Source organism: Dendrobates tinctorius, unplaced genomic scaffold, assembly GCF_039654945.1.
Source record: "Dendrobates tinctorius isolate UK_male_01 unplaced genomic scaffold, ASM3965494v1 ptg000069l, whole genome shotgun sequence".
NCBI classification, from domain to species: domain Eukaryota; kingdom Metazoa; phylum Chordata; class Amphibia; order Anura; family Dendrobatidae; genus Dendrobates; species Dendrobates tinctorius.
Genome location: NW_027361737.1, coordinates 35,523,584 through 35,537,500, shown reverse-complemented (window position 1 = coordinate 35,537,500; position 13,917 = coordinate 35,523,584). Strand labels below are relative to the sequence as shown.

General features: G+C 42.2%; 1 protein-coding gene across 1 annotated transcript in view; it reads left to right on the top strand.

Moving 5' to 3' along the window:
- Positions 1–13,917, top strand: part of DAW1 (dynein assembly factor with WD repeats 1) — a 118,333-nt gene that overhangs the window by 46,789 nt on the left and 57,627 nt on the right. Inside the window, exons 5-6 of the mRNA XM_073581317.1 lie at positions 6,355–6,477; positions 7,122–7,221. Of these exons, the coding sequence (XP_073437418.1) occupies positions 6,355–6,477; positions 7,122–7,221 (223 nt within the window). The remainder of the gene's footprint in view (positions 1–6,354; positions 6,478–7,121; positions 7,222–13,917) is intronic.

Genomic DNA, 13,917 nt, shown 5'->3' with positions numbered 1-13,917 from the left:
ATGGACAAGGTTTAAGAGGGCAAGGTATGTGTAGGCATGTTGTAATGAAACAGGACTACGGCCGTTTCACGTTTATCACGCTTCCACGGGTCCAGAAGCGTGATTAACGCGAAACGGCCATAGTCCTGTTTCATTACTGCATGCCTACACGTACCTTGCCCTCTTAAACCTTGTCCATGCACTTTTGGCTGCAATAAAGGACTTTGGTTTTTTATTATACGGTTTTTGGCGTGTTTCTGCTTTTCTTATTTTTGGATTTCCTCAAATGTCATAACAACCGCCCGTGAGCCTGGGGAACGCGGGTGCTGACACTGCTGAAATGGGTGAGTATAGGTGTTTTTATTTTCATTCGGCCAAACATGGGGAATGGGAAGGGGTTGTCCCAGTAGTGGGCAACCCTTTTAATTGTTTTACATTGACTGATATTTGTGTGAAACAATGTCCATTGTGCTTTTTTATCTTTTTTTTTTGTGTTGTTCCAACACACACAAAGGAAATAAGCATGTGTATAACAAAACGTGTAATTGCAATAATTTTCTGGGAGAAATACTAAATTTTTTGCAACATTTTCAAGGGTGCCAATACAGTAGCTTTGGCGATGACTGTAAGTAAAACGTGGATTTCTCTGTAATAAAATGCCTGACTGCAGATATCAAGGTATAATTTTATTTCACTTTCTAAGACCTGAATGCTCACATAGCAGGCTTAGGTGGGTTGATCCTACTGATAGGCAATCTATCAAGTGGGTGCTATCTGATAGTTCTCACTGGTGGCGTGTACTTCATCCCCCTGTATGATGCTGCTCAAATCATGGCAAAGAAGAACCCACCCGCACTATAGCTTAGAACAGGTTTCTCAATGTGTGAGATGTATAATATCAGACAGCACTGATCTCCTGCTCTAACTTTCTGTATGAGTAAATGTTGGGTGAGGGACAGCTGAGTTTAGCTGTATCCCGTTACAAACCCTTCTAGCAGTTCTCCTCCTTTTGTTGTATGGTCACCTCTGCTGCTGTACTACCCCTCTCCCCAGACTGTCTGTCCAGTTATGGGTTGTTGCCTGCTTATGATTGGTCAGTATGTAAGGGAAAGAAGTACACTCCCTAATGAAAACTATCTGATGACATCCACTTGGACTCACTGGGAACCTGTCATCATGATTTAGTATGTTAAAATAAACATATGGCCAAAAAATGGCACTGTTATTCTGATTTAATAGATATCTGTATGGAATAAAATCTGCCTCCTGGCTGTAGTTTACTTTAGAAGTTTTGGTACACTATCCTTTTGGTACATTGGGCGGGACTGTGGGTAGAGCTTTCAGCAGATTGACATCTTCAGCAAACTGGCAGCGCATTCACAGAATTGAGATCTCTTCTCGTCACTGAATTTTCGCCACTGGCGCCATTTTGCTGAAGACAGCAGGGAGATGAATGTATGCAAGCGCCGCCCGAGACAAGGGCGGCGCTAGTGTGAGCTTTAAAGAATGAGGCTCTTACAAATGCAGAGGGGCTGCAGCAGACCCAAAAACCCTACCCATAGTCCTGCCCCACAGTCCCGCCCCAGTGCAGAAAAGGATGTTGCGCCAAAACTTCTAACGTGAATTAAACAAGAATCTGTGTCTGGATTTCTTCCCTACATGTATCTATTAAATCAGTATAACAGTGTCATTATGGCCATACCTTTATTTTAACATACTGAATCGAGATGACAGGTTTCCTTTAATAGAAATTAACAAATCTGGAGAAAAAATAAATGTTTTACTCTGCTCCGCAGCCACTATTACATCATGTGCCCAGTTCAACATGAAAATTTTGGTGATCGGTCCTCTTTGAATGTTACCTAATTGCACTTACTAAAATTGTTCAAGTGCGCCCTGATGTCCTCATTTCAGTGCCTGTCTCACCATCAAAGCAGATCCATCTCCATGTTGGCCGTGACAAGGGCTACAACTTCGGCCCCTTCTGTGCTGATGATGCTGTGCCTGTCTGTCTGCTATTGTTCGGTAGTAGTGATGAGCGAATGAGCTTCGATAAGGTGTTATCTCAGCATGCTCGGGTGCCAACCGAATGACTTCAGCGTGCTCTAATAATACGTTAGAATCCCCGCACCTGCATGTCTTGCGGCTGAACGACATCCGCAACACATGCAGGGATGGCCTAACAGCTGTTGAACAGCCGTGAGACATGCAGGCGCGGGAACTCGAACGTATTTTTCAAGCACGCTGAAGTCACTTGGTTAGCACTCGAGCATGCTGAGATGGAAGTCTGTACAAATTAGTAAAATAAAGTGAACCAGTCATGTAAAAAACACTATTTACCTGCATAGATCAAGTTAATCTATCTTTAAATAGCATTTAAATCCTGTTCGGGTGCCTAAGGCTACTTTCACACTTGCGTTTTTTTGCGCTGCGTTTTTGCGCTGCGTTTTTGCGCATACATGCACATGCGTTTTTTTCCTATACTTAACATGGGTGCGCATTGTCATGCGTTTGTATGCGCATGAGTTTTTTTGTAGTGTGCGCCCGGGCGCACAAAATGCATCCTGTTGCATTTTTTGTGCGTCCGACCTGTCTCAAAAAAACGCATGCGCACGAAATTCACCCAAAACCCATTAAAGTCTATGGGAGCGCTGACGTGCACATGGTCATGCGCATGTCAACGCAAAAAAATCATGTGTTTTTTTGCAAAAACCATGCTCAAAAAACAAGAAAACGCATTAAAAAACGCATGATGCGTTTTTATGCGCGTTTGCACTGCGCACGCAGCGCAACGCAAAAAAACACAAGTGTGAAAGTAGCCTTACTGGAGCAACAGCTCCTAGGGAGAAAATTAACTGATATCCACCCTGTGGCCGGTCGCTTCCAGTCATCAGGGCAGTGCATGGCGTGGATTCAGTCACCGTGGCTGTACTCACCCCCTGACACTTTACTTTGACAGCTCTCTCAGCAGCCTGGGTGTATAGAGTAGGCCGTCAATCACAGTGCAAAAAAATGAAAAAGAATTGATGTTCTGTTCACTTCTCCAACATTTCAATTGGAGAGCCTAGAAAAACCTTTTTAGGATAGACGGCCTGTGATCTGGGTGTGGTACATGGAGGTCAAATAGCTATAAAAAAATCCAAATATGAGATTCTTAAGCATCGACAAAAAAGGGGTTAATACTTAGCTTTTAATAGCATAGCATAAAATAAAAATATACCCAATTTGGTCATAGTTAAAAATAATCAATTTTCTTACGCGTTTCAGGTTTTTTTTAATCAAAAACGCATTTCGCATGAGTCTGTAGCAGTTGCTCCACTAAGGCAGCCAGGCGGATTTAAACACTACTTATCTACAGATTAACCCCTCATCTGCAAGTAAATATCGTTTTTTTTATTTGACTGGGTCCCTGTAAGTGTTTTACTCAGTCATGTATATTTTTCCTGTAATGCTACATCACCTCCTTACATGACATTTGAACAGTTTCCATATTGGATAAAAGCTATGGCTGCAGAGCTTGGGTCATGGTGTTTTAGCCACAGAAGAACTGAGTATTGGATATGGAGTTGTCCCCCATTACTACCCTATGCACGTGCTGATCAGTGGGTGAACGACAGGCATTTTATTTTCTGCCTTCTTACAAAATGTCTAACGCTGTGGCTACATAAATTGCTTGTCTAGTGCTGATGAGTCTGTGAGACACAGCGGGGAAGGTGATTCATGTCTAACAGCCTAGAGACACACGGGGTGACATGAGAAGACTCCCTCAGGCGAGGACTGCACACTAAATAAATTGCAGAACATCTATCCGTTCTTCTGTATGAACATTGGCCTAGTAGTTACATGAACTATGGTTTTCATCCCCATATTTCAAGTCTTAACCCACACACTAATGAAGAAGATAGAAAAGTCTTAGGTCGCGTGTCACAGTTGACCATTTGACTGTAGACCGAGCGTGGTGCGACCCTTACATTTGATGTTTTTTCACTTTCGTTTTTCATTATTTTTCGCTAGGACTGCACAAAGTCTTTATCCGTTTGCAGTAAAATTACTGCATTATCCTTACTAAACCAAAGAGCCACAGCCAGCACACCTGTCACTATAAGTGTAGTGTGTAGGTGCACATATCCAATGTGGCCAATAACAGACAAATATAACCTAGAATGAAAACAATACATAGAAACGCTGCAATAAGTAAAGAGTAAAAAAATATTAAAAAAGCATAAAAGGTTTCCTACAACACAAGGTTTACCCAGTCAGGATGTTCTCTAATTCTAATATCTCACCTCGCTATGTGCCAGAAGGCCTCAAAATAGATATTGGGAGAGAAGGAGCTGTGCCTGACTGTGCTTCATACGTGCGTATGGAAAGCTGAGGGAATCTGTCAGTAGGATCCATGCTCCTAAGCCGTCTATATGGGCACGTAGGTCATAGAAAGCTGAATAAAATGATACCTTGATATCTGCAATCTGCTGTCTTATTGCAGAGATATCCTTGTTTTTCTTACTATGTAAATGAGCTCTTAAGATCTATGGGTGGGACATAGATCCCACCGAGAGTCTGTCCTGGGATTATTTTAAATGAAAGGGAAGGCATGTAGTCCAGGAGAGCGGACTATCAGTCATTACAAGTCTCACAGTGGTGACTCCCCTGTGACAACACAGGATTTAATCTTAATTATACAAAGTCTATTTTCAGTAGGCGAGGAGAAATAGGCTATTGTCTGAATGTTGACTATTGAAGTTGTGTTTTTCTTTGTTTGGTCAAGAAACACAGACTATTGCTTGTATGAGCCTGTCTGTTGACTTTTGAGTTGCTGTTTGCTGCAGCTCATTGTCTGCCATCTTTGAGGGACAGCGACATAGGGTAATTGAACAATCGATGTTTGTTAATATGTTGATTAATCATTGTGTGAGTCCCTGTGGCTTGTGCACCTGCACAGCAGTGAGGAACCAACTGTGCGGATTGATTAAATACTCAAAAAATGAGAGATGAGCGCCTGCCACCTTTCCCCAATCCTGTGGAAAAATGCCTGAATAAGAGCTGTGAACTATAAAAGGGGATGTGCCTCTGTATCAAGAGACTCTTTACAAAACCACAGCCAGGAACACTCTACAGGACAGCTGCCAACACATCATGGCTCCATCAAGAGGGACACAGATTTGACATTCTACAGAATGCCAGCTTAAGGATCACTGCCCTAGCTGGAAGAATACAAATCTACTCCATTAACTATCATTGAACCTATGGATACATTTATGGAAACCAGGTTAGGACCCTCTAGTCGCCTGATCCCCAAGGATATGTTTTGAGAAGCCAGTTTGGGACCCTCCAGTCACCTGGCTCCATAGTGACGTTCAGGGAACCCAGGTTGGGACCATCTGGTCACCTGGCCACATGCCTCAAAGGACTGTCAGCTTCCTAAGCTTGTTAGTACCTCCTCTTTGTGGGTGCCCGCCAAAAGCAAGGTGCCACTGTTGGGGGTAGTTAGCCTTGGAAGCCCTGAATACGCAGCTGCTCTAATCCCGGTGAGCCAGCTAGAGGGTGAGACTCTGTAATTTGCACCATCTTGTGTATTTTCTGGTACTGTTCTATGTTATTGTCTGTTGGTGGGTCAATAAAGTATTTCCACTCTGTTTTACCCTCAACCTGTGTTGTCTGAGTAGTATTCTGCCCACTGGAAAGGCGAGAGGGCGTTCAGTTGGATGAGCCCTGGTCCATGTGGACTCAGGCCAGTGGACGAGATCACCCACTGACCCTTGAATTTCCACAGCCCCCTACATTCAAAATAAGCTCTGGAGGCAGATTCTCAGTGAGATCTAAATCCCAACCTTAGATCTCAACAGCTCATTTACATATTAAGAAAAATGTGGATTTCCACAGAATAATATATCGGATCCCAGATATCAAGGTGTTATTTTATTCAGCTTCCTATGACCTACATGCCCATATAGACGGCTTAAAAGGGTTGATCCTACTGACAGATTCCCTATAAGCTGCAGAGAACAAGGAGGCGGCCACATCCCCAAATGTGCCGAGTACAAGAAACTAAAGCAAAACCTTAAAAGGGCCAGTACACCTCTTCGTGTAAGTGTAATATGTAGGTGAAAATATTCTGTGGATGGCATTCATGCTTTTTTGGTAAAAAAGAAAAAAAAAAAAAAAAGTCAGCTAATTACCTTCTGGTTTTTACATGTTTTACTATTTAGTCACTTATTGCAGTGTGTCTGCACTTTGTTTTCATTCAAGGTTATATTTGTCTATTAATGGCCTCAGTGTGAATGTGCAAAACGTATTAGTGAATCGCAGATAACATTACTTTTTGCTTTATTAAAAAAAATGTAAATTAATCAATTTTTTTGTATGTTTGTGTAGTTTTATTACCGGCAGTTATGACCGCACATGTAAAGTCTGGGACACAGCCTCAGGAGAGGAGCTACATACCTTGGAAGGACATCGAAATGTGGTCTATGCCATCCAGTTTAATAACCCCTATGGGTAAGAGAAGAGACCAATTCAGTGAAAAAAGTAGCAATAAAATATATAATGCAACTTTTGACAGCTTTTTTCTCAATTTTTGCTGATACAAATTTTTCAACCTTAAGTTATTTTAAACATCTTTACAATTTTGTATACCAATGTTTAACGCTCCAGAGGAGAAGTCTGGAGTAACGTTTTCTGCTTTTTGTCTCTATGCAAACGTATTTATCCCCATGGTTGCAGAATTGAAATATGTCCTTAGCTTTTTGCTAAAAGACGTATTCTACAGTTTAACAACAAATATTGGTAAATTGCAGGTATTTGATTGCAAGATCTGGTTACAAAGGTTTCTTTATATGTAACCATGGAAACACATGAACCTGTATGGGAGCTGTAGACACAAAACAGTGGTAGAATAATTTTATTTAAGGTGATTAGTTCCTTTTTATTTTATTTGATACTGCAATGTCTTCCTCTTAGCCCAGATAGTTGCTTATACTCTTTAATTGTACAGTAGCATATGACCACTCTTCACTTGAATCCATGCACCTGAATAGTAGTTGCCATTTTTCAGTCTACTAAACCGCAAACCTGGGACTTGGATATGAGAGATTAAAGGGTTAAGTAAACACGGAAAAGTAAAATCTCAAATTTCTCAACAGAGATAAAATAGCCACTGGATCTTTCGATAAGACCTGCAAGTTATGGAGTGCAGACACTGGGAAATGTTATCACACCTTCAAGGGACACACTGCAGAAATAGTAAGTACCCCCCCTAAATGTACTTTCCACAACATGCACAAATGCTTCTAAATGTTGGCCGTCATGCAAATATGCAGTGTCAGCCATTGCCCACAAAAAAAAGGTTAAAGGGGGTTGTCCACTACTCGAACAATCCCTTCTCAATCCCTATGTCCCCCCCAAGTAAAATAATAACACCTAATCTCACCTCCAGTGCTGACACCGCCGGAAGCGCGCCAGCACTGGAGAGGAGTATAGGTGTTATTATTTTATAGGGGGGAAACACAGGGAACTAGGAGGGGTTGTCCAAGCAGTGCCATTACTGTAATAGTGCCATCCTAAACGCACTCAAAAATAAAGCGGCTGTTTCTTCCTTGCTCTGTCCTCTCTCCCACCATGCTCCCTTCGGGACAGGTATGCACTGCTTTATGTAGCACTGATCATTTCTATATATAACACATTTTTTATTATCAATATAATCAACATGACATGAAATTAATGAGTCAATATAATCTTTTCCTATTTAAAGGCATTCACCTGAGGCTTTTTAAAGAAGGCCTTTTCACCATAGTATAGATCTGTCAGTATATTAAAATGAATCGTGAAGCAGGCCTTCCTTTATTGCCGAGCTGCCTGTCGGGGTCCCCTGAGCCAGATGTGTGTTACACACAATTAAGTCCTATTGCCTTTTCTGCTTCTTTTCACATATATTTTTCGGTATTGATTTTAATATACCGTACCTAGGTATAAATTCCCAAATACACAGACCTAATAAACATTTAGTAAACTTAAAGGGAACCTATTGGCACATTTTTACTTATGAAGTAGTAGTAACAGCTCGGCGACTCAGTGGATAGCACTGCAGCCTTGCAGCGCTTGGGGTCCTAGGTTCAAATCCCACCAAGGACAACATCTGCAAGTTTGTATATTCTCCCCGTGTTTGTGTGGTGTTCTCCGGTTTCCTCCCACACTACAAAGATCTAGATTGTGAGCCCCAATGGGGACAACGATGATGACGTCTGTAAAGCAATGTTGCTATTTTAGCAAAGCATAATAAATAAAAATAATAATAGTAATAAATAAAATAGTAGAGCTCCATAGGTGCTTGTACCCCTATACCTTTTTTGTAGAGAAGCATTGTGCCAGTAGAGATCTAGCATAGAATAGAAATACAAATCCAGCTGGAAGTACCCTTGAAAGACACACCCCCAGTGCACTTCCATCCTGATTTGCATATGGATTCTATTTTAAATTTCTCATGACTGGCACATCGCATCTCTGCAAAGTAGATGTCATATTTTCAAAGGTGCAAGTGCCTATACAGCCGTACCACTTCACATGTAAAAATGTGCTGATAGGTTCCCTGTAAAGATTATTACACTTTGCATTTTAAAACCAATAAACCTTCTTTAATTGCCAATACATTGTATTTACTGTATACATTTTAAGGCTATGTTCACATGTTGCGTTTTTGCTGCGTTTTTTTTACGTCTTTTTTTTCTAAATGCAAATTAAAAGCTGCTTTTTACAGTATCAGCAAAAGCTATGAGAGTTGAGAAGACTCATGCACACACATTGATATTTTTTTTTCTTGCCTGAATTTGAAAACTGCTGCTTTTTTGGAAACTGCAGCATGTCACCTCTTGCAGCATTTTTTTTCACACCTAGAAAGCAATGAATAAGTGCAAAAAAGCAGCAAAAACTTTGCCATCAGTTTTAAGTGAAAAAAAGCAAGTACAGCAGGATGTTAGTATTAGTTCAATGTAATTACCTCAGTGGTATGTGTGTAAACTAAACATGGCCTGACCAATGTGTGAAATTGAACAATTCCTGACCAACTCAAGGGCCGACCAATATGTGAAAGTAAACAGTGCCGACCTGAAAAATGCACTACTAATGTGTTAAGGCCCTTTTACATTTAGCGATGCACCAGCGATCCGACCAGCGATCCGACCCAGTCAGGATCGCTGGTGCATCGCTAAATGATCGCTAGTGAGCTTTTACACAGAAAGACCTCACAGCGATGCAGCAGCGACGCAGCGCACGATACTCACCTTTCACACACAGCGATCCGACGTCCTCCCGCCGGCGTCCACGCGTCGCTCGTCTCACACAGAAGGAAGCCGACGACGAGAAATGGAGCCGCCAGATCACGCGCGATCAGCGATGGACAGCGGGGGAGCCGGTCGGAGGTAAGTATCACACATAGCGATATCGCTAGCAATATCGCTATAACGTCACAAAATCAGTGATGTTTTAGCGACATTGCTAGCGATATCGCTATGTGTAAAACCCCCTTTATTTATACTATTCCCAACCAATTCAACCCCCCCACTGTTTTTACATTTGCAACTGTGTATTTTTTCATGAACTTTTTTGTTCCAAATAGTCAGTCATTTTTCAGACACATAAATCTACTTCCACTAAATAATTTGATCAAATTTCCTTTTTTTCCAAAAATATTTTATGTATTCACATATGCCTTGCAATGGTGCCTTGACACTTTGCATTGCTCATGCTTACCGTATATACTCGAGTATAAGCCGACACGAGTATAAGCCGAGGCAGCTAATTTTGCCACGAAAAACTGGGTAAGGTCATTGACTTGAGTATAAGCGGGGTATGTATTGTCCCCTCATCCTTGTCCTGGTATGCATGCCCCTCGTCTTGTCCTGGTATGTGACTCCCCCCGTTTTGTCCTGCTGTGTATGGCTCCCCCCCGTTTTGTCCTGCTATGTGTGGCTCCCCTCGTCCTGTCCTGCTATGTGTGGCTCCCCCCGTCCTGTCCTCGTATGTGTGGCTCCCCCTGTTGTATGCATGGCTCCCCCGATCCCATCGTTGCATGCATGGCTCCCCCGATCCCATCGTTGTATGCATGGCTCACCCCTCCTTTCTATCGTTGTATGCATGGCTCACCCTCCTCGTGCCGTCGCTGCATCTCCGTTGTCCAACGCAGCAGCTCTCCTGTGCTGAGCGGTCATGTAGTACTGCTCATTAAGGTAATAAATATTCATTCCACGCCTATGGGAGTAGACGCGTGCATATTCATTACCTTAATGAGCGGGACCACGTGATTGCTCAGCACAGGAAGAGTTGCCAGGACGGAGATGCAGCGACTGCACAAGGAGGGTGAGTACGATATCTGATATCTTCTGAAATCTGGCAGCTGCAGCTGTCACTAAGCCACAGCCCCCGACTCCTGCTACTGCTCCGCCGCTCCCACTCCCCTCCCCCCGGCTTTCTGGACAATGACTCGTGTATAAGCCGAGGAGGGCGTTTTCGGCACAAAAAAATGTGCTGAAAATCTCAGCTTATACACAAGTATATACGGTATATGGTTCAAGCAAAGTTGAACTTTGGGATCCTGAAAAACGCGGCAAAAAAAACTGCTTTTTGTCTGCTGCTTTTTTTTTTTTATACTGCAAAGAGATTGGGTTTTGGCTGCAGAAAATGAAGCATCATAAAAAGCAACATTTAGTGTAATTGGAATTTTTCTGAAATGTTACCTTTGATTTGAAGGTACATGTTAAAGAAGCTCTTCACGATTTTGATATTGAAGGATTTTACTAATTGTAGGCATCAATATTAGATTGATGGAGTCCAACTAATTAACTTATTAAAGGGGCTGCTGCGCTTCAGCGTGTTCTACATTCATTTCATTGATTACTGAGCATGACTATTTCTAGCACCTGTGCAGCTCAATCCTGTTAAAGTGAATGGGATTAAGCTGCGTTACTAAAGCACAGGCGCAACAAAATGTAGAGAGTTGGGCCTGTTAAATAATTGAAGAGAATTTGTCTTCAGGTTTTTGCTGTCTCATCTGAAAGTGCAGGTGGAGTAGAGTTTCCCGCTTTCTGGCCTTCCACTCATTGGTTTATCCACTAGTCCTCTCAATGATTAGCTCTTATTATGTAATCCTCAGTGTTCATGAGCTTTGTATAACTCCACCCCCACTGATTGGCAGCTTTCTGCCTATGCACAGGCACACAAAAAAGCTGTCAATCCACAGTGGTGTGGGCAGGATTATACAGAGCTTATCAGTGAGAGAACTAGCAGAGCTGCAGCAGATAAAACAATGATGTTTTCAAAAGAACAGCAAGCAGCACAGTAAGTGACCCAACACCTTGTTTTGCTATTAGGTGCCTGGTCCTAAAATAGTGTGTATTCTATCAGAGCAATAGAAAAGCCCTCAAATCTTCTAATATACACTGCTCAAAAAAATAAAGGGAACACTTAAACAACAGAATATAACTCCAAGTAAATCAAACTTCTGTGAAATCAAACTGTCCACTTAGGAAGCAACGCTGATTCACAATCAATTTCACATGCTGTTAACAGATGGAAATTATTGGCAATTATCAAGACAGTCATATAAAAGATTATAAAGCCAGCTCACCGACTAAGTAGGAGCACGGAACACCATCCTGCAGTGGTCAGTTCAATGAAGAAATGAAGAAAAATCCAGCTCCATACGAAAATCAAGTTACCAAATTTATTCCAACATGGATAATGGACAAGTTAAGCTCCAAGACTACATCAGCTCACACAGGAGCGACATAAGCGACGCGTTTCGATCGCTACATGCGATCTTTATCAAAGCTGACATATCAAAATCACACACAGGTTTAAAAAGAAACCAGGACCAGTCATCTATCTAGTACATATCACATGACCAGAAGGTCCTGTTCTAAGTAATACAATTGACAAAGTAACGAAATCAGAAAAATTCATCAAATTTATACAGAACAAGCATATAAAATGTAACTATATGGATGTAAGAAACATTATTGATGTAAAATGTTACAATTATATCAAAACCAATATGATTTTGTTACATGTTAATAAATCATGTGACTACAGAGATTATTTCTCTGCTAGCACATACTAATAATCGAAATCATACAGGATTCACATGAATGATAAGAAAAAACATGTGGTAAAGAACATACAAATATAAAACACACTATTCATATGAAAATGCTTTGAAGATTCAATAGTGGAACATGATTTCGTTCTTTCTGTTTAATACATCAGGAAATCGGGTTCCCAAATTAAAAATCCAGAAAGCCTCCCGGGTAAGCAGTGTCCTTCTGGTATCACCACCCCTAGAAGATTTCCTGATTTTTTTCAGTGCCTGTTACCTGAAAAGAGGCGACATTACGAGAATGAAAATTAATAAAATGTTTAGCTGCAAATGAAACATTACGGACTCTATCTGACACATTAGCTACATCATACAAATGTTCACCTATCCTGGTTTTCAATTTTCTAGATGTACATCCTATGTAGGATTTATTACATGAGGTGCAATCAATTTTGTACACCACAAAATCCGTATTACAATTAATAAAATTATTTATTCTATACGATGTGGTTTTGTCATTGTTATAAAAAATGTTAGTTTTCACCATATGTTTGCAAGTCCTACAATTATTTCCTCCACATTTATGGTTCCCTTTACTACTTAACCACGTATCGCTATTTTTTTCTAGTTGAAAAAAGACTAGGGGATAAAATATTTCCAAGAGTGGGGGCTCTCTAAAAACATGTGTGTGATTTTGATATGTCAGCTTTGATAAAGATCGCATGTAGCGATCGAAACGCGTCGCTTATGTCGCTCCTGTGTGAGCTGATGCAGTCTTGGAGCTTAACTTGTCCATTATCCATGTTGGAATAAATTTGGTAACTTGATTTTCATATGGAGCTGGATTTTTCTTCATTTCTTCAATTATCAAGACACACTCAATAAAGGAGTGGTTCTGCATGTGGGGACCACAGACCACATCTCAGTACCAATGCTTTCTGGCTGATGTTTTGGTCACTTTTGAATGTTGGTTGTGCTTTCACACTCGTAGCATGAGACGTACTCTACAACTCTCACAAGTGGCTCAGGTAGTGCAGCTCATCCAGGATGGCACATCAATGCGAGCTGTGGCAAGAAGGTTTGCTGTGTCTGTCAGCGTAGTGTCCAGAGGCTGGAGGCGCTACCAGGAGACAAACCAGTACACCAAGAGACGTGGAGGGTGGCGTAGGAGGGCAACAACCCAGCAGCAGGACCGCTACCTCAGCCATTGTGCAAGGAGGAACAGGAGGAGCACTGCCAGAGCCCTGCGAAATGACCTCCAGCCGGCCACAAATGTGCATGTGTCTTCACAAACAATTAGAAACCAACTCCATGAGGATGGTCTGAGGGCCCGACGTCCACAGATGGGGGTTGTGCTCACAGCCCAACACCCTGCAGGGCACTTGGCATTTGCCACAGAACCAGGATTGGCAAATTCGCCACTGGCGCCCTCTGCTCTTCACAGATGAAAGCAGGTTCACACTGAGCACATGTGACAGACGTGAAAGAGTCTGGAGACGCCATGGAGAGCGATCTGCTGCCTGCAACATCCTTCAGCTTGACCAGTTTGACAGTGGGTCAGTAATGGTGTGGGGTGGCATTTCTTTGGAGGGCCGCACGGTGTTGGGCTGTGAGCACAACCCCCATCTGTGGACGTCGGGCCCTCAGACCATCCTCATGGAGTCGGTTTCTAACTGTTTGTGCAGACACATGCACATTTGTGGCCTGCTGGAGGACATATTGCAGGACTCTGTCAGTGCTCTTCCTGTTCCTTCTTGCACAAAGGCTGAGGTAGCGGTCCTGCTGCTGGGTTGTTGCCCTCCTACGGACCCCTCCACGTCTCCTGGTGTGCTGGCCTGCCTCCTGGTAGTGCC